The sequence below is a fragment of the Phalacrocorax aristotelis genome, chromosome 2 (assembly GCF_949628215.1).
Source record: "Phalacrocorax aristotelis chromosome 2, bGulAri2.1, whole genome shotgun sequence".
NCBI lineage: Eukaryota > Metazoa > Chordata > Aves > Suliformes > Phalacrocoracidae > Phalacrocorax > Phalacrocorax aristotelis.
The window spans coordinates 106374192-106395849 of NC_134277.1; the positions used below are offsets into that span (position 1 = coordinate 106374192).

General features: G+C 38.2%; 2 protein-coding genes across 4 annotated transcripts in view; both read left to right on the top strand.

The window, feature by feature from the left end:
• The window catches only part of RTTN (rotatin), an 88979-nt gene extending 87738 nt beyond the window's left edge, over nt 1-1241 (top strand). For all 3 annotated transcript variants that reach the window (XM_075084594.1, XM_075084592.1, XM_075084593.1), the window contains one exon: nt 771-1241. In XM_075084594.1, coding sequence (XP_074940695.1) covers nt 771-853 — 83 coding nt within the window. In that variant the 3' untranslated portion in view covers nt 854-1241. The remainder of the gene's footprint in view (nt 1-770) is intronic.
• Nucleotides 1242-20649: 19408 nt separating this feature from the next.
• CD226 (CD226 molecule) overlaps nt 20650-21658 on the top strand; it is a 29454-nt gene continuing 28445 nt past the window's right edge. Inside the window, exons 1-2 of the mRNA XM_075085789.1 lie at nt 20650-20764; nt 21057-21384. Coding sequence (XP_074941890.1) covers nt 20719-20764; nt 21057-21384 — 374 coding nt within the window. The 5' untranslated portion in view covers nt 20650-20718. The remainder of the gene's footprint in view (nt 20765-21056; nt 21385-21658) is intronic.

The following is a 21658-nucleotide window of genomic DNA, read 5'->3' on the forward strand; positions in this document are numbered from 1 at the left end:
TCATATACTGATAGTGTGTTAATAAATAGATACGTTTGTTTTGTTCTTTATAGCATACCTACTACTGACTGATAAGAGACCTCAAAATACTGTGTTGAATCAGCAGGGTAGAAATATGCAGCTTTTACAGACTAGCACCTTGTTGCTTTTGTTCCTATTTATTTATGTACTACTTCAGAACATGAAGTCCTAGGCTGAAAGATTGATTATCTTTAATTCAGTAAACATTTAAATATCAAAATATTGAGTATGCAATATTTTATGCAACTGTAATTGTTACAGTTTACAGTCATATGAAGTTGTCCTCTATCTTTTCCTGCATTAAGGTTCTTATCTAGCCTGCCCTATTAAAGCTTTGATAACTTTACAGTGATAATTGGGCTAAAATGGTAGATTGTTCTTCTGAGTACAAGTGGGGGAATTTTTCAACACGTTTATTGTTATTTTTCATTTCCCACTTTGTCCTACCCAAGCAGTTCTGGCAACAACAAGGCATGACCTCACTGTAACATAGTATAATCAAAAGGCAGTTTACACTTTATTACAACTAAGTGGGGGGCTTGGAAAGCTGCTAAAAAGCCTAGCCCTTTTAGAAAACAAAAGAAAAGAAAATAAACATACTTACAACATAAAGTATTAGTATTTTATTTGCTACTCATAATGTAGATGTTAAGATCATAAAACAGCGTTAATACTAGAAAGACATTTGATGTGATATCATCTTGTATTAACAATTGAGAAGTTCAAATCTTGTTTTTTCTTCCTTTTAGCTACTCCACAGCCAGAGGAAAATGAGCTACATGCCTACTATTTAAAATGCTTAGAGAATATAGTGCAACTTCTTGATTGTTAATGATCGTCAGATGACTTCTCATGTTGAAATTGGACAGCTTATTCAATGGAGGCCTGAAATGTGAAGAAAACACTTCTAATTCATGGATTTGTGGCAGCAGCACACATGCTGTGGAAGAAATTTACGAAGCCTTTGAGGAAGGACTTCATCACTTTGAACCAAAGAAATTGCATTAAATGTGTTTTGAACTGTTTGTACTGTAATCCCAATGGGAAATTGTAATGATGCTACTATGTAAAGTATGTACACAGCAGAAGGAATGTACAGAGGAAAAGGATGTGAAAAAATCAGTGACTTTCTTAAATTATGCATTGAAACTGTTACTGTAAAGGATTAGAACTGCTGTTTTGGATTGGCCTTAATAAAGGGTTTTTTAATGAGATCAGCATTCGCTGCCGGTGGACTGCAATTTGTTGTGTTGCAGATGTGCACAGTGTGTACTCTAGATACAAGAACTGAAAATGTTGGCAGTCGTGGTGCGTTAGAACAGCAAGGTGTGTGTTTTAGTTTTGATGCAGTTTTCAGTTCAAACTGCTGCATTTTTTTAAGAGGCTAACAACTGAAAGAGCTCTCAATTGCCCATATGACAGGTGATAGTTACATTCACATAGCCATTTATTCAGGGTATGAGGTATGTGCATCAGTTTTAGTTACATTACATTATAGAAAATATTTGAGAGACAATCTGTTGGTTTCCAATTTATAAACACTTCAGATCTTTTCCTTCAGTTAAACAGTCTGTTAATCAGGTCTGTGTTTTCTTTGAACTGCTACTATGCAACTATTGTCATAAATTTCTCAGTATTCTGTGCTAAATGAGTTTGAGAGAAAAGTACATTGATGCCTGAGCACATGACGGTTTTGCTGAACATGCTTCTGAAATATCTAGCAGGGTGTTTAGATTTCTCTCAACACAAAGTTTTTGGTTGTTTTTTTTTGTCAGGGACAGATAAAAGCGAGCAAATAGAAAGCAAAACTTGGGTAACATCTCTAGAAGAGTTGAGCAAGGCTATGCCTACCTGTAATTAAGTCTTTTCTTCTTAACCAGGAGATGAAAGTATTTTCCACCGACAGAGGATATTTTTGTTTGTTTGTTTTGCAATGCTTGTAAGTAATGTATGACTTGCTTATGTCAGCCGCAATATAGTGCGATGCTTATAGTGGCTGGATTAAATCATTGCTAGAAATGTAATTATTGGCTAACCTCCTGCTCCACCAAACAAAAAGCAAGGATAGACCACCAGAGCCTGATTCTTTTCTGCTTGATACTTTGCATAATTATTGTAACTTCCAAAGAGATCGTGAAATGCTGTCATGTTCATCCCATCGTGTTGCGGAAGAGTGAGCTGCAGGGCAGGAGAACACTTGACAGCAAGCAACTCTGCAAGTCAGAGTTTGCTGTCTGGGCTTGGGGAGGGGGATCTCTTCCCAGCAGACTAGTGAGTGTCTGTTCTCTTTAGAGACTTGTGATTCAGCACACTTGACCCCAATGATTTCTGTCATAAATCAGGTTATAAGTCAAAATGCAGATTGTTTGCCAGTTTTTTCTTCTCCAGAGAAACCAAAAATAAAGCACTCAATGCCAAATTAATTCCAATGAAACTAACCACTCGGCAAGGAGGGCGAGAGCTCTTCCAAAGCGTAGAAATACGTATGGATCTAGTGAGATGAAATAGGGCTACATAGTTGAATGACTTCATTAAATGCAAGTACAATATAATAAGAACATAGAAGAACTGGCTGCTTATTTTCTGTTAAACATTTCTATTTTACTGAGCTGTACAAATTCTTGAAGAAATTATTAATATTGAAAAATCTGGATAAGTTGCTAATACTTCTGTTGTTTCAGTAAGCCCTAGTGCAAGTGCTGTGTTTATCCCAAAATGAGCATAGAAGTAACCGCTCTTTTCTCAGTGTTTTGCAACACTTTACAATTGTAGGATGCAACCGTAGCGATGGCATAAGTAAATACTTCTCTTTGGTGCTGCTTGTCAGGAAATTCAGAATAATTTTTGGCCTCTCAGGGCACGTACATTGAATCTGTATATTCACTTTGTGTACAAAGTCGTCCAGAATACTTAAAATTTTTCTCCTTAAAGATTAAGGAAAGAGGAATTTAGTTAGTTATTAAGGGACAGCACTCTCTTCATCCCCTTTTTCCTCAAAAATTGGGGACGTAGAGCAGCTGCATCCTGTCTCCCTGCATGTTGATAAAGAGGTGGGTTATAAAACAGAAATGACCCTATAATTTCAGTTCACTAGCACAATTAACCTCACAGTAACCTTTAGTCTTAAGAGTCTTAGTCGAAAGAAAATATTGAGACATCATTCACAGTTAAACTTAATTTCGGAATTTTGAAGATGCACCTATATTCAAGGACGTGGTATTTATCATGTAGAAAATTAAATCCTAAAATACCTGCAAATTTTAAGAGCTGTAAAATCATTTCTTATCCTACAGGGAAAGAGGAATTAAAGCGGAGATGGATTGCCTGATTAGACCACAGAATTTAAAAGGTAATATTCAGCATGCATCTAGTTTCTCTAATAAAAGTCATGGCTATGCAAGCTAGGAGTCTCTTGAAAATCCTTATCCAGGAGAACACAATTACCATTTGCACTAACTGCAGATATATTATGCTCTTACTTGGTTGCTTTATCTTTTACGATAACTTTGTAATCAAGAAAGTAGTTATTTTAAATTCAAAAGCGGTATGTACATAAAATCCACTGCAAATGAGGCTTTCACATTTTTCAAGACTGATGCGTCATCTATTGCATGTTATAACTTTCAAAGAAATAATTTTCGCTTGAGTGGTTAAAAATTGTGGATTGAACTTAAATCATTTAGTTTTGATTGTGTGTGTTCATGCAAAGAGAGACATAAAGTCATGACTTGCTGATGAAGTTTTCAAACCTTTGAGTAATAGATTTTCAAGCCTACTTGAAAACTCTCAGAAAAAGATTTAATTTATGAGAAAGGTGCTATTTTTTGCTTTTCTAGCAATTTGGACCTAAGGATTCTCCTCAGTCATACCAACTGCACAGCACCTGGTGCAGTTTTTCATTGGTTCTTCTCTGTATGAAACTTGCCAATTACAGCAGTTACAGGCTTCTGGCTTTAGTGGAACGACGGAGCAGTACTGGCCAGACTGGGAAAGGGAATTTTCTGTACTGTGACTCTGGCTCAGCTTTAAATAAAGATTTCCCCTCACACTAAAGTAGATGATACTGCGACAGCTTCTCGAATCTGATGGTACTTCAGATAAGTGTTTTACTGTCTTCTAGGGGGGGGGGAAAAAAACTGGTTAGCAGATACCTGAAGGTTGCTGTCCTCTAGGGAGTCTAGGGACGCTCCACAGTCCACTTGAGGTTTCTTACGGTTGTGGAAAAAAAGAAAAAGTGATCCCTTCAAATCTTTCCCCCAGACGGCCTCCTAGAGTAATCATTTGCAGCTACACCTCTGTGATAGAAGTCATACTACCATTACTTTAGAAGAAAGAGTGTGAGTTGTGGTAAATATAATTTCACACCACATAAATCATTTTTAGCTCATCTTTTGGCTCCTGGGCCACACTGTAGATTATGTGCACTCTTCATTTATCACCTCTTCCTCATTTTTTGGTGATGACCTGACCTCATTCAGTAATTCTGTGTGGCCTCTGGGCAATCCCAAGAGCCAGCAAGTCTACCTGTTGTGTAACCCCGAAGGGTTTGGCCCCATGGCTGGGGGTCGGTCTGTGCCCGCTGGCCTCAGTGCCAGCTGCTCTTTGGCATGTCTTACTTTTATAACTGGTGTTTTTAGGTGCTGAGCGTTAACGGTAGGGATTTTACAGATCAGATTGGTGTTCAGCTGCATGTTCTCCCTACTAACCCTATCTCAGCCACCACAATGTTTTCAAGGAAAAAAAAAAAAAGTATGGTCCGGGAGCTGGTCCCAGTTTCACTGGAAGAGGAGATTCTTACAACACCTGCTTTTCTGCATCCAAAATGGAGAGTGTCAGTCTGTACTGGATTTAGAGCAAACAAACATGCTCAGGTTCGCAAATATACCCATTCTTCATGAATACATGGACCAATTCTGACTGATCAATCCAGGTGTTACATCGTCATTCCAGCTTCTTGATTGCTTGCTAACAGCACTATGAAATTTTGCGCTGTTAGATCCGGGTCCTTAGTGTTTAGTGTATGTGGACAAGTTTTGCAGAGCAAAAGTCTAATTTTCATAGAAACCAATACTGCATATGATTTTTGCATAAAGTTCTATAACTTTATTCAATATGGAAATGCTGGGAGACAGTTGGAGTTGAAAGATTTTTTCATAAATATGTGATGGAGCTGTTTGGAAACAAGTTCATTTTCTGTTGCACAAAATTTTTATATTCCTTTCCACTTCAGTTGAAAATAAAAATAATTTACTTTATAAAGAAATCTCAGGAGACTGATAAATAGATTGGATTATTATTACATTTTTATTATTTTTATTTTTAATACTTTATTTAGATGTTTTTATTTTTCCAGAGAAGTCTAATAAATTTTCAGTAACTTCAACACTGGCGTATTTCTGCTTTTATCCTTTTTCCCTTTGTTTTGGGTTACTGATGCACCAGTATCTACCTTTTAGATCCAATAATGTACTATATAGGGCCTAGAAATGTAAATTCTTCTGACCAGTGATTCTATCAAATGTGTCTTTAATTTGATTCAGCATTTCTAAGTCTTCTCGGTTTGAACAATTATGCAATTTAAATCCTCACCCATTGTTATCAAACAGTGTTGATTTTTCTTTTAAATTAAATCAAAGCCAAACCCTTTTCAATGTTCCTTGTTTTATTGAAAAGTGCATGCATAATTGTGGTTTTTTTTAAAGCAGCTCTCTATTTTTGTAAGCAGCATCTGTTGTTTCTTCTACTTTCCCTAACTTAAAATCACGTGAATGCTGGTCTTACTGAGATCTCAGAGTTTAACAGTAACTCCTGCTACTGATGGAACTGATGATTTTTCAAGAAGCTAGTGGGTGTCTGGTTTTTTGTGCCTGTGGTTTTACAAAGCATGCGTGATGCCGGCAAGCCCCTTTTTGGTATTTTCAACCTGTCAGAGAGATGCCCTGCAACTTAGAGAACATGCTTTTCTTTGTAAAAAGCTGAAAGCTTTGCTAACCTTGCTCCCTTCCCTTGCAAATCCAGTGCAAGAAATTATCACAATAGTTGTGATAGTTATTTATCACAGGCAAAAATATTTTATTAATGCTGAATTATGCATATTAACAATGGTGCAGTGTTTGAAGTACTTTGCCCAAATGTATCACTGCATGCAGTGCTTTAACCTGCAAGCAAGATTTCTTTGTATTGGAATCCTTGTTTAAGAAGAATTTTGTATGAAAAAAAAACAACCCAAACATTTCCAACTGTAGAATCTCATGTAGTAGATTAGACACAGTCTTTTATCAACTCATGGTATTTTATTTAGTTGTGAGACTTTAAGGCATATGGTGGGGGAAAAAAAAAACCTATCCAAAAACCCATGACAGTTTCACAATTCCTCGAAACTCAATATCCATTTCACAGTCAAGTTATGCAAGGAGAGAACAAGCCCAGGTCTTGCATGGCTGAGATCACAAGCCATAAGGATGGAGAGTTAAGCCAAACTTCAAAGTGACAGGACAGACTGGATTCACCCACATCTCTTAAAATCATAGAATCATTAAGGTTGGAGAAGACCTCTGGTATCACCAAGTCCAACCGTCAACCCAACACTACTGTGTCTTCTAAACCATACCCTGAAGTGCCATGTCTACACATCTTTTAAATGCCTCCAGGGATGGCTACTTCACCACCTCTCTGGGCAGCCTGTTCCAGTGCCTGACCACTCTTCCAGTAAAGACATTTTTCCTAATGTCCAATCTAAACCTCCCCTGACACAGCTTGAAGCCTTTTCCTCTTGTTCTATCACTAGTCACTTGGGAGAAGAGCCCAACCCCCTCCTTGCTGCAACCTCCTTTCAGGTAGTTGTAGAGAGCGATAAGGTCTCCCCTCAGCCTCCTCTTCTCCGGGCTAAACAACCCCAGTTCCCTCAGCCGCTCCTCATAAGACCTGCTCTCCAGACGCTCCACCAGCTTCATTGCCCTTCTCTGGACATGCTCTAGCCCCTCAATGTCCTTCTTGTTCCGAGAGGCCCCAAACTGAACACAGTACTTGAGGTGTGGCCTCACCAGTGCCGAGTACAGGGGCACGATCTGTTCCCTGCTCCTGCTGGCCACACTATTCCTGATACAAGCCCAGATGCTGTGGCCTTCTCGCCAAAGACTACCAATTCACTTCATTTAGGGCAAGAAAGTTCTGGCTGAATGCAGTTTATGACTTCATCGGTAAGAAGGAAAAACTGCAACCAAGTTCCAGTTTGTCACTTCTCTCTGAAAATGGGGGAAAAGCTGGTTTGGATGTGCCTTAAATATTGCTGGTCCATTGCTGACAATAATAGGTAGAAGCTGGTTGTTTTTCTTGCTGATTTGTGAATGATTTTAGTGTAGTACAGGTTCAGCTGGATGGGAGTTCTGAAAAAGAAGACGGTCAAGGAAATCTGCTGTACTTCCTTTCACAGTTATTGCTGGCCAAGTCATGTCTGTTTTCAAGAGAATCACTATATAAGGGGATTTCTGACTTAGTATCGAAACTGATACTCTCTTGAGAAGCCTGAGGTTAACAACTCCAAAACATGCATATTGTATGACTGCTTTCTGTAAAATAATTTATAGTTCACTTACTGTTTTAAAAGTACTATTTTTAGTATTTTATTTGACCTAATATTTGCCAAGATCAGCAGAAAAAGACGGGACAAAAAAGAAAAAAATTCTAAAAATGAGAAGACTCATACTTGGGGGGGGCGGAAATACGGGGTATGCGAGTGTGATTTTTCGATCACCAAAGCCGGATTGATTAAGTCACAGCAGACAATTTTTACGACCAGTAAATAGTAGATCTGAGCCCACAAGCAATACATATCCATACATACTTTCTGTCAGAGCTTTTGCTTCTTGCTGGCAGGTAAAACTTACGTTTTCATTCTTTTTTCCATAGGATAAGTGCTTCTAAAAACAGCATGGCGTGTAGAGTAGCGTGACACAAGAAACACTGCTAGTGAGTTGAATGTTTGAAGCATCTGAAGCCATCAGAATACAGCCTGGCAATTCCCAGTGCTTCATGTAGGTAGTACAAGATTTTGTTCACTAAAATGGGTAGTTTACAGCCCCTGTAATTTTTTGCTGGTGTCGCCTATCTCTCTTCAAAAAGGCAGGTTTAGAAATGCTTCCTAATTCAGAAGATTTTCTGAAGACTGACCTGGAGTTAAAATACATGTGAGATCAGCAGCAGCAACAAATGCCTTTTAAAATGAAATATTTTCTATCCTCACCCCTTCCATAACCCTACATAGCAGTGCAGAGCTTCACAGAGGCAGAGCAGAACGGGAGAGAGAGGGGATGTCCGCACTGCCTGTTTTAACCCGGTATCTTACACCTACAGGGAGTTAAAGCATCACCTGTGTCCTTGCTTTGGATCCATGAGTAATAAATGTGTGTTATTAAAAATTTGCTAGCCAATTCAGATGTGGTCTGCTAACTGAGTTTAACAAGAGCATAATGTCTCCCCAGTTTCATTTCCTGTGTTAGGTCTGCATCACTGGCTGCTACCGACTTCAAAGACCAGTTATAGTGTGGCTGAGTGCCAATCGTTAAACCAAACGATAAAACAAAAAGAGGAAAAAAAAAAAAGAAAAAAAAAAAGTAAAACCTCTTCAAAAGCTTTTTTGAGAGAATAGAGTTGCCAGCATGCAGGTGAGCTGGGAAAGATTCACTCTCAACTGAGGCAAGGGCAGCCAACATGCTAACATTAGAACAGCAGTAGTCATCACATAAATCCAAATTTAGGGTGTTGTAGAAAAGCGCAAAGTTCTTCCCCTTCAAAAGTGAATCTCACCAAATCAGGAAGGGGAAAATTGTCTTTCCTCTCAGTTACCGTTCCAGGACTCTCTGTAGCTGAGAATTTACAGAGGGCCATTTTCTCATTGTCATGGCAGCTGGAGCATGACTCACTCCTCCTCCTCAGCTGGAGATTTTCTTGCCCATCAGGAGACTTTTCCAGAAAGGTGTTCTGCAGGCTTGAATTACAGGCCTTGAATAAAAACTTTGAGTTGCTTCCAGTTAAAGCTACTTTATCTGAATTCAGAGCCTTCCTGTACCTGGAATTTGGCGAATCCCAAGATTACACACAAGCTTTAGTGCCTTCATGGTTAGATTCTGTGGAGTTTGAAAGTTCTTCATAAATGGCAAATAACCCTGAATTTTCTAGGGCTAGCACAAGCTTCCTCTGGAGGTAGAAACAACATCACTGGAACTCACAGTTTTTCTGACACTTGTGGTGTGATTTTTAATCTGTGTGCATAAATTAAGACATCAGCTGGCCATTAATCCACAGCTCAGGAAATTGTTCCTTAGACACTTTGGACCCTTTGCACCTGCAAGTTGTACAGTTTCCAGCATTAAAAATATTTTAAAAAAAGGAATATTGAATTCATCTGCATGCTGGTTTCTGATCCAATAAAAATGCCCCACTTGAGTGAAAAACCTTGTGTTGTCCAAAATTACTGTGCAATAACTAAAGGTTTGCAAAACATCCCTACCAAAAGGTGTATTAATACGCGAGAAGGCGTGCAGCCAGTCAGCAGGAGGCTGCCAGTAGATGTAGCAGCCAGCAGGGAGGGCTCTGAGGTTTCAGGGCATTGCAAAGCCTGTGGCTGTCTCTGCACCTCGGGGCTCACCCACCCTCCTCGTCTGCACCCTGCGCTGGGGAGCAACCAAACAGTGGCCAAAATAACAAGATTTACTTGCGAGTGGTGATGTTTAGCATAAAACTAATGAGGGTTTCTGAAAATTTTTCCTTTTTTTTTTTTTTTTGCATTTAACATTTATAGGAGAAAAAAGTATTTCTGGTCACTTTGGGTATTTGTTGACAGTAATTTGCTGTTGTCTTGTTTCCATTTATTGCATTTACTGGACATCAACAGACCAATACACAACCCCCCACCCCCACCCCAATTTGAATAAAGCAACTGGTTTTATACAGTTTTAAATGGCAATATGACTAAGGCCAGAGTCACAAAAATGCTTTTGAATATTATTTTAAAATCTGAATCTCTTAGTGGCAAGCGGTTGACATCCTGTAAGAATAGAAATGAGAACAAAATTGTAGCACAGCAATGGACTATAGGGATTTGTATTCTTCCATCTGTGTTATTCAAAGTCCATATGTGGTTAAACATGCAGATTAATGTTTTATCCAGTATGCTTTTCAAAATATATAATGATCAATGAGCATGGAAAAAAAAATTGTTACATACGTACCCAGAACTAATGTTAAGAAGCCATAGACCATAAAAATCAATGGAAAAATCTAACCTGAGGTGATGTTGGACTAGATTCCAGCAGGGAAACATTATTGTGTGGACAAATTCACTAGGGAATATAACAGGAATTGAGGTCAAAATGTAATCATCCAGAATGTAGCTCTTCCTGGTGGATTATTTTATTCTCCCTCTGAACTGAAACATCTCTTAATGGTAATAAATCTCCTTATTCTGTGCTGAGAGTGTATTTGCAATAATGTATCAGAAAAAAGATCCTTAACAGCCTACGCACTTTTTCATAGGACTCTTTAAAGTATTCCATGCTTTCTTCCCAACATGCTGGCATAATTTTATTTTCAGTTAGAGATAAAATGGCCAACTGGAAACAGTGGTAGGTGGCAAGTGCTAAACCAAGGGTTTGAAACTGTACAGAGAAAGAGAGAGAAATAACATAACAGGTAAAGTAGCCTGATATTGTAGTAAATAAGTTCAAACGACCACAACTATAAACACCAGTGAAAACAGCAGCTGTCTGTGCTGCCATCATAGTTTGAATTTCATTTGTTTGACCCTTATTTTCTTTTTTGCTTTTTTCCTTTGTGCTTAACAATGACCTATTTAAGGTGTTTTCCATTGCTGCAGTTCTAGAAATTTTTGTTAAACCTTACTCTACAAATTGCAATCAAAGCACTTACAAGCAGTCAACAGATTTTGTGTCAACCACTTTAATGTTGGATATTTTTGTACAGACATAGTTGCAGTACTTTAAGGTTGGGTTTTTTTTTAATACCAGTGTAACAATATTATTAGTGATTCTCTTGCAAGCACACTATATAGCGTTGACTTCCATGCATATATTCACCTTCTCAGAAGTGAATGAAATGGTAAGTGATAAATAAACAGAATTATGTGCTGGTACAAATGCACCTGTCCAAGGATGATGGCATTACTCTAACCATGGCAGCGTAAAGGGACCAGTTTCATGCACAGCAAAGTCCTTGAACTTTTCCATGGAAAATAAAGAGAATATATGATGATCTACTTTCAGCAGTTCTGTATTTCTTCTGCTTAAAACACCCCTATTCTGCCTTTATCCTACAATCTGACAGTAGTTCTTTTTGGTTTTAGTTAGAACTTTTCTATCTTTTCTACTGATTTCACAGGGACCAGCACAGTCTATTTTAGAATTACAGAAAATCTGATGGTGACCAGCGGAGGGTGAAATGGCACACGAGTCCACCACCAGCTTCCGCCCCAGCCAAACCATGAGCAGCTCACCCATCTGTGAAGCCAGGCTGGCTGCCTCATGGGGCAAGGAGTACAGTTCTGTGCTTCTGTTCTCTCCTGCCACCAGTGCATGTTACTGCTACTTTCAAAAGGAGTTAATTTCTTCCTACGGAAGACCCCCCACAAAAGAAGTAAAAACCTTTGTTTCAGTGAAGTCACTGGGAATGCCTTACTTGGTAGCTAACGATGCTAAAAATAAGTTTTGTTTCATTTTGTTTTGTTTCATTTTCTGGGGTTTTTGTTGAATATGTCAGTACACCAAACTTGACAGCCTTTTAAAATGCAGCAGAAGGTCATACAAGCATCAGAACTTTCTGTTAGCAGAAGTAATTAACACTGTCAAAATCTTTTCAAAAATCGAATGGAGAATTATTTAAGATCCTTTTGATGCTACCTGTCCTATACAAAGAATGGCTAATATCAGAATGACAGGAAATCTGTATCTTTGTTCTCAGAATAACTTATCCACCATTTGATTAATTGTCAGCTGCCACATTCTGTATTTTTTTTTTAAAGCAATAGAATTCCTACTTAAGGGGGGGACACATATGTATTCATTTCAGGCTCAGCAGAAAATACAGTTGATTCAGATGTGGAAAAAAAAAAAAAGCCCATTGAGACTGAAACATAGTATCCAGAAAATATCATTTTACCATCATCTACAACAGAAACAACAAAAAACAGCACACAAAGCTCTCAGTCCCAGGAATCCAGGGACAAAACGCAGCTATGACAATACAGTGTATCTTTCATTCTCTGCTTTGAAAAAAAAATCAGACAAAAAATACTAATGCTGTACATCCAGATTTCCCATTGCAAAATAAATATCATTTGGAATGGATACAAACGCTACTGCAAGGAGGTTGACAAATGTAATTTTGACCTTGGAGATCTTGATCCAGGCTATTAGCTTGAATAACCCAGAACCTGAAGTTGTATGTGCGACAGTCCAGTGTGTGCATGAGGATCCCCCTCCTTTAGCTCTTTAAGAATGAACTGCCTGGAAAAACAAGATCTCTGGGTGTTCCTGATCAACCTAAATTCAGTCAACCAACTCTTTAAAATTATCCTAGCAAGGTTTGCCACGGATTATCTGTTTAAATTCCTGCTTCTCCAATCCATCAGATTATTCTGGTAAGCCTTTGAGCACTTGCACATCATATGCTCACATCACTACCCTTTTTAAAATATCTCTTAACAAAAAAGAAACAAAAAATCAATTAGAAATAGAAAGACATCATTCTAAGAAAATAAATATCTGCAATTTTTAACTTTGGATGGTTGAAAATGGGTTATATTTCAAACTGGCAGGGGCTTCACACATGATTTCAACTAAGGGGAATTGAACCCAACCGTAAAAATAAAAGCGTAATTTTTAGTTGATAGCAGAATCAATACGTTAGGAGAGTTATGTTAGGATAGTTGATAAGCTTTTTTTGAGCAGGTATGCTACTTTACAAGCATTTTATGATTCCTATATCTCACGCACATAATTTTTTTAAAAAAAATATGTCAGAGAAGTGCCTCTTGTTATGAACACACTAATGAAACAAAAGACCTATTCAGTCACAATAATTCAATTTAAAAAATAAATCCTCATATATTAACTTTTGATGATTCTGTAACGGGTGCTCTGAAGCCCTGTATATGTAATTAAACTTTCAGGTTCTTAGAAATCCATGCACACAGTGGCAGGCTAAATTTTGGAAACTAAGAAAAAATCTCTGATATTCCTTCTCAGACTGAAGAGGCTAATTGAGAATATGACTCACTGTTGCTTTATGTCAGTACAAATATCATTGATTTCTTTGGAACTAAATTAGCATAAAACAGATATAATATGTTGTAGTGAATCAGGCAGGAGTTTATGGTACAGTTATGCTATTTCTACTACAACAAACGGTTGCAGCAGGTATTCCTTAGTTCCATTAATTTACAGTCGACTGTGGTACCTTTCCTGAAAAAGCTCTACTGTTTTGTTGGGCTTTGCCTAAGCAAATGAACTTCTGGAAAGCAACAACATGCTCAAGAAACATCTGTTCTAGATTTTAGTAGGAAAGGGATTTTTATCTGAGGAATTGCTATGTATCAGTATATGAGGGTGTAGAGTTAAAAAAACATAACAAACCACAACCCCCCCCAAAAAAAAACACACACACACAAAAAAATGCCTCCAAACCCAACAGAATACCTTAATTCATTACAATAGAACAGAATTTTAATTTTTTCTTTAGGTTTTGTTGCTTCTTCCATTTCATTACATATGTAAAGATTTGGTAGGAGGTAGTTGTTTTTACATAGTTTCTTTGTCTTTCTTAATCCCCCTCCCCAAGGTCATTTTTCCCCCCTAGAATGGAGAAAGCTTAGTCCATTATTTTTTTCAAAAGTTTACTGGCAAATACTTTTTTGTTTTCCATTTTGAAAGCCTTTAAGCACTGTACTTGCAGGGGAAGAGGTTGCTTGTTTGTTCTGAATTACACTTCTTTCGAGGGGCAGTTTGTACGGATGGGTTGGTACCTCTTGGGACATTTAAAACAAGTCAAAGATCAAAAAGAGGAAAAGACCATACATTTGTGTCAAGGTAGTTATCTGGAAAGATAAATACAACCCTTTCTGTGTAAAGGACCACTAAGTCACCAGGACCTTCGAGCAGGAGCTACCGCTGCTTTCCCTGATGCCACCATACCAAGGTAAGACCTGGGTGTCCTTGGCTGCATTTCTTCAGAATACAAGTAATTCACCAGAACAAGGTCACTCTTTAAAAAGACAGATCTCAAATATGATAGACTAAATAAGAGAGTTTGAAAATAAGTTTCCCCCTGAACCCTGTGTCCTCACGGGAGCACGTCTCTCCCCTGGTTCTGCTGCGAAGCCTCTCCACTCCACCTGGGTGAGCAGCCCCCACAGCCTCTGCCGAGCCTGTGAGGCAGCCTGACCCTGAGCCGGCGGGTCTTGTCTGCTTTGGGATCCCATCTCATCTGCTCCTGACTCCTCCAGCCAGCGCCTGCGTGGCAGCGAGCGCATGGCTTCCTGCCCCATCTCCCTCTCAGCATCTGACTGCACCCAGCTCGTCTCAGCCAGCGCCGACGGCAGCTTCTGTCTCTGTCACACAATGACACCCCCCACACCCCTTTTTTGATTTTTAAACAGAAAAAACAATAGGCAGAATTCATCAAACTGGAAATAGTTAGCAAAGCAAGCAGTCATCTGATTTTCTGGTTTTGCGCATCATTACCACGACCTATTCGGGTTTGGTGTTTGGGGTGTTTTCCTTTGTTTTTGGTTTTCTCTGGGGTTTTTGTGTGTGTTCCAGATAGTATTGGCTGCTTGAGTTGATCTTGTAGGAAAGAGATGTGGATTACTGGAAAGTGATAAACTGTCACTTTGCTGTTTACCAAGCTTTTTCCCAATAAAGGGTCACAAAAAGGGTAGAGGAAAAAGAAGATGCATGAGGTAACTGTCTTTCTTTGCTAGAAAGGGAGGCTGTGTCCGGGTCCTGAATGCATCAACAAAAAGAGTTAAAGATGCCATATATAAAAGATGCATTGGTTGGTCTCTAGCTTTCTTCCTGGATTTTGAAGGACCATTTTTAGTCATAAGCTTCTTTGCCATATAAAAGCTACAGATCTTTCTTGGAGACACATCTGAGCTGACAACATCCTATAATTCAGGATAGCCTCAACCGCAAGTGAACCGCCTCTGCAGGAAGTTTTCACATCCAGGCTGTATTTGAGGGTATTGTTTATAAGGAAAGAGCTCTGTAAGCTTCTGCCAGCAAATGAAAAAAAAATCCAGCAACATTCATTTCCTTAAACTGACTTTTAAGAGGGTTTTTTAGCAACATGGTGGACGTAAAAAGCAGAGTTGAACCAGCAAAAGGATAATTCAGGAAAAATAATAGGTGTACGAGAATGGCTGTGCTCTGAAACAGAAACGTCAGTTTCCTGTCCCAATAATGGATTTGTGTGAGAACCTTGAAGCCTTTCTGTTTTGATTTTTTTCTTTCATTAAAATGAATCTTTAAGGTTTCTGCAAATCATATCACTTTTTGGAAACTAATAAAATAAGGTGCTTCAACAGGAGGACAAGAACTAAACTGAAAGAAATAAGCATAGTCAACTACACAGTAGTAGTACACTAAATTCTTAGAGACTCAGTGTAATTTACTGCTTTCCACTGTGAATTAGTTTCTTTCATGAATTTCAAATGCTGTCTTCCATGTTATTACTAGATGAAAATTCATAGACTAATTGTCAACAAAATGTGAATAGAAATCCAGCACTATCTTCCTATTACAAAAGTAGAAGAATTTATAAAATATTTTTAAGGATGTTTTTGATACCTTATTGAGCTAACCAGTGGCAAATATTTACAGTCAAGATCACTGAACAGAAAAAGTTTAGATAGAAGGGAGAGGCATGGTGATAGCTTTTTTCATTAAGCAATCATGTAAATAAAAATATAAACAAAATATTTAATTGGATATTTTCTTGGGATTATTTGTTGAGGTCTTCTCTTTTTAAAGTAGATCAACTTGGCTCTTTTCATTGTCTTCATAATTATCTTCAGTTCACTTTTTTGTCATATTTTCCACATTTGTTTTACTCAAGTGGACAGAGGAGTACTTCTAATGGCTGCTTTAAGGAGTTCCCCCTCACATGCAGACATGGAAACTTCACTAAAGTTGAGCAAGTTGTCACAGGCAGACTCTCCTGCTACAAGCACATCAAAGGAACATTACTTACACGGTGAGCTTAAAAAAATACCACAAACCTTATCTCCTGCCAACACACGTTTGGCTTGAGAGTCGTCGGCAGTAGCGCTTTAATGGTGCCTAGTTCAAAATTTGTTCAGCTGTGGTGTTTCTTCCACTGCCTTAAGCAGACCTTGATGCTATTAGTACATCTCATGATTAGCTTATTCTGTCACTAAACATAGCTTTTCTATATTCAGATGGCATCCATTACTCATGAATAATCTCCCTGAAAAAAAACCCTTTCTGAATCTCAATGTTTACTGTTATCTAGCCTTCATATTACAGCTGTGGTTTTTACCACCAACAGTCTTCAGCTTCTTGACCCATTTAGGTGTTCAGTGTTTTGTTAGGATGAATATCCAGTTGGTGGTCCAGTTCCGAAATATGCGAATGATTTTCCATTTCCAGAAATGTAGAAACATAATCCCTTATCTAAAGATTCCTGAACACATATCTGCTTGCAAAGACTGGTTTTTTGGGGTTGAAGCATTTCATCACAAAACTATAGCTTATATGCTGTAGCCTCTTGGAGGCGAATATGTTTAACAATAAAAAATTATTGAGAACTTGACTTTGTAGATTATATTTTCTTTACTTTTCTACATTTAGGAAAGGCTTTTAGATTCAACTTTTTTTCCTCTCTGAATCATCTTTACCAATATTCCCAAAATGTGATTGTATTTAATTCACAAGTTTTTACTTTCTCTTTGGAGGAATACCTGGTGTTAGCTTCTCCTCTGAGGTTAATGAATACCTACTGAAGAATTCTATCCATTATGTTACTGAATCTGGTATGCCTATAGATTAATCCAGTTTGAGGGGCTTTATTTGTTCAATTAGATTAGATGCAGAGTAGGAAAACCAAATTGAATTACTGTGCCTTTATCCAGCTGTACCACTCAGCCATCCTGCTTAAAGAAACATAGAACAGTGAAAGGAAAAAGAGGTAATTTCCTTGATGGTAGTGCACAGGCAACAGCGGGACCCTCATCCGGAGAGAAACAGGGAGCTGTATCACTTGTTACTGAATTGTCATCTGGGTTGGTTAACCTGGCTTCTACAGGGTTAGAGCTAATCTACAGGGATGCTCAGACCAAGTGCAAAATACGCTCAAGCCTCCCTCCTCCCAGCTCATTTGCTTCATTATCTTCACTGGAGATTCACTGAAACTAAATAAACTTTTTTTGCCCGATCGTTTCCCTGTCGGTCATTTTTTAGGTAAAGAAGTGGTACCCAGAGTGGTCTCCTTTTTAGCTATCTCATGCTTCACTGGACTGCCACAGCCAAGGCCTTTTTTCTGACGGTAGCAGCAGTTCGCAAGTATATTTGCCACACTTTCTGCACTATCGCTACAGGCCTATCTGTTAAATCTTAAATACTAATGAATCATTAAAACGGTATTAACATATTGTGCTGGCCCTATATGCATGTCTTATTCTTCACAGTTTCAGAGCAATTTCTGTTAAAAAAACTCATTACAGAGATTATTGCAACATGCTTAGAAACAGCAGCATTCATTACATATTATCTATGTATTGGAGTCTGGGAAATTAATGTACCAGGAAATTAAATGACTTACCCAGGGTCACCGAAGATGTGTGTTCAAGTCATGATTAAAATCCAAGCTGTAGATCTCCATTGTGCTTACTGCACAGTCTTTTTCGCTCTTTCTCTTTCCTTCTGGTTTTGGTTTGGTTTGGTTTTTTTTTTTTTATTCTTTTAAACCACATCCTACAGTTGTATATTCAACTGGAAAATTCCACATGCTGCTTTTGTTGTCAAGTTGTAATTGGCATTTACACAACAATTAGCTAGCAACAGCTTGTTTGTCTTTGTGAGCCTTCCCTTCCTTTTCTTAGGGGTTCAAGGGATGGAGAGGAAGTGGGATTACTGGGAAAGAAGAGCCAGGCTATGGGGAACGGCGGACAGAGAACCAGAGAGTCAGAGCCCAAGGAACCACTTGTGATGGAGTGACTGTGAGATGTGCTGCTGCTGCTGCTGCTGCTGCTGCTGCTGTGAGAGTCTCTGATCCACAGATGATCAGATAAGTGGATTTTCCAGCCTTTGAGTGCTGGGGAGATAGGGAGAAACAGAGGTTAGAGTTAAGTGAGGTATGAGGAGAGGCTGGAAGAGATGGGGCTGCATGATGGACCTTCCCCTACACTACTTGCTCTGCTACATACATTGCCCAGGAGGGAAGGGTGATGGTGTATATTTCTCTCTTTATAGGTTATATCTTCTGTAAAAATATGATACTTTAAGTGTGTGCCTGCTCCCAAATTATACCAGTAGAGCCAGCTTTCACAGTGCTTTCTGATTTGTGACTTGCAGGTGTGTTGCCCAGGTCTCTAGAGGGGATGTGTACTGGTGCCTGGTGGGGACTTGTATCACAGCTTTTAGAGGGACACCCAGTAATGCTCTGGTGTCAGGCTGCTATTTTTAGCAGGTATGACAAGGGACCCTGTTCTTGGGACTGGCTGACCAAGAATCCCTGACATTTGTAATAACTGTGTCTGTTGTACAGCAAATGAATGTCTTTAGACAACATAAAATATCCTCAATACTTAAGAGGTTGACATCATGTGGGGTTGGACAATAATTTTTTGACTTCTGTTTTTCTTTTAATGCCAGATGGAGAGAAACAAGCATGAAATTCAGAACAATAGCATTGTAATTTATATTTGTAAACAGATGAGTGAAGAATAATTTTCATTTAAGGGAATTTGTCTTAATTTTGGAGACTTCATGAGTATTTCATCTTACCTTTAATTAAAGAAAATGGATGTGTAAAAAGTTTCATTTTTAATCATAATACAGAAAAATTAACATATAGTAATATTTTCCACTCCACTTTAGACTTTCTGGAACACCACTCATCTGTAATCTACTATACACATATGTAGTATGACATAAAGAATAATATTTCAAGCTAGAGAGATACTTTGTCTTTTTGCCTTGTTTGCAACTGCAATTTGAGAACAGCTAGCCACTGAGGTTCAAGATTTGAATGTGGGAACAATATAGATCCTGTGTAGCTGGTTTAAAGGCCACTATGCCACACAGCACTAGACCTTTTGACCTCACAAGATCCTTTCTTTTCCAATACAAAATCTGCAGTTTAGTTTCTGAAGCTTCCCATTTCCTGCTTTTCTTATCAGCAATACTTCTGTTTCCTGAGACAAGCTTAATGTAGGTTAATCTTTTGATCTGTTTGAAAAGGTAACTTTGTAATGCAAATAAAACAAGACTCAGTCTTCAATCCTTTTCTATTTAGATTTTTACACTCGCTATCAGATGGACTACCAACTATCTAGGAGTACTCTGTGAATCCAGACAAGGTAGAGTGGAAATAAGTGCAACCATGGCAATGGAGAATTACAGATCTAACTAGGAAGTGGCAAAACGAGGTCCTTGCAAACATCTGAAATGCTGTGCTATCCTAAAACATGCCTAGTTTAATACAAATTACTATATAAAGATTTTGGTTTGCACACAAGTTGTTGCACTGTGGGAGGAGTCTTAAACAGATCTAATGCTAAGTTCTGCTCAAGCGTATGCAGGTGATTACCTAAAATATTAATTTCTTTTGTCAGCTTTAGTTCAAATTGCATTTGTTTATTCATTTGAGAATTTTAACCAGTTGATTCAAGCTTGGTTTTGACTTGAAGTCAATCATGTTGTTCCAATTTTAAGCAGCTCTATAAATCTATGGATTGCTGAGGTGCAAAAAATGCTTGCAGTTGTCATGAGAAAAATTCATGAAAAATGGAATCACAGAATCACAGAATCCCAGGTTGGAAGGGAAGTGTCACTTGTTTTGACAAATTTCAACACGAATCACGAATACCCGGGATTCTTACACCTTTGAACATGAATTTTTGAGCTGCATGATTTTGATCCCAAAATACTAGCTCATGACATGTTATCACAAATAAATTCTCAGACTTTAAGACATTGCTTTTTATAACTAGCAACAGAATTATGACCTCTAATATATAGGAACTGTCTGGTCTTCTCTTAGGTTTTATACTCCCTGAATAATAGATAAGTGTTGAACTGCAGTGTCAGAAAAATTGAGAAATTCTGTTGATTTTGGATATGTTTCACATACGAATTCTGTTTGCTTCTGCTGATGAAACCTAAAGATCCTCACTTCATCAGTTTTCATAGTATTCATGCATTTTGCTAAAGGTTCATTAGCAATGCAAACTTTACTCTGAGGTGGATTTTGATAGGAATTTAATCTCTCTGTTGCAACTGTACTGAGACCTCAAACTTGGTGTTTCTTAGAATGTGAAAGTAAAAAGTGCACAGTGTTTTTCATATCTCAAAAGAAAACACATCCTGTGAGAAGGACACATGGTGCGCAGAGATTGAATAAAACCATGTCGCGCTGCAGTCACTGACTCCCGTGTTCTTTGAGATGGACCACGCAGCTCTCCTTATTGTTGTTCTCCAGCTTTGTGGAAGTAAGATTGTTCCCTTGCTCATAGCTAAACTTCACTTTTTTATTGCATTATGACAGATGTGATAACAATTCATGAGTGTGTTACTGTGTGGTTCAGACAAATTGTAACTGTTCAATGATATTCGTAAGTTAGAAGTAATAATAATGCCTAGGGTTTGGTGGCTTGGTTCTTTTTAGTGAACTTTTTCTTCAGTGTTTTGCTTGTAGTGCTGCCAAAGTTGTTTATGAGTTTTTCTATAATTTAAATTTTCAGTTATCTTAATTCTGAAACTGAACTTCTTTGTGTGCTTTAGCCAACGTGGAAGGAGGTTTTGTGGATTCAACTGTAAAACTTACTGAGAAGGCAAAACTGGAATGCATCTACCCAAAGAAAGCCACGATAATCCAGACATCCTGGATGAAACTTAATGTAACTCATAAAGAAAATATAGCTGTCTTGCACCCGATCTATGGCATACATATTGAAGAAAAATACAATGGAAGAATTTATTTTGAAAATGCTTCCAGGGAAGACAAGTCCTTATCCTTCATCAAGAGCACTTTGGAAGATGTTGGTCTTTACTTTTGCTCCATTGTAACTTACCCAGATGGAGTTTGGGAAAAGGTAATAGAAATTGTTCAGCTAGGTAAGTAAATATCTCATTGTTTTTCAGACTTCTGATATACGCAAAACAGAAATCCATGCCAACTTAAGGAGTGTCTGGCATTGTGATTTTCCTTTTCAAATATCTAGCATGCAGAAATGGAGTAATTTGGGGAAAAGAACTAGCATGACAAAAAAGAATTATATTACTTTGACAAAAGGTCAGTTTAAGAGAAGTGGGCAGATAGGCGGGGAACTGGAGGAGGCGGACAGATGGCACAGCAGCAGTGTAATACATGGCAGACTTCGGGA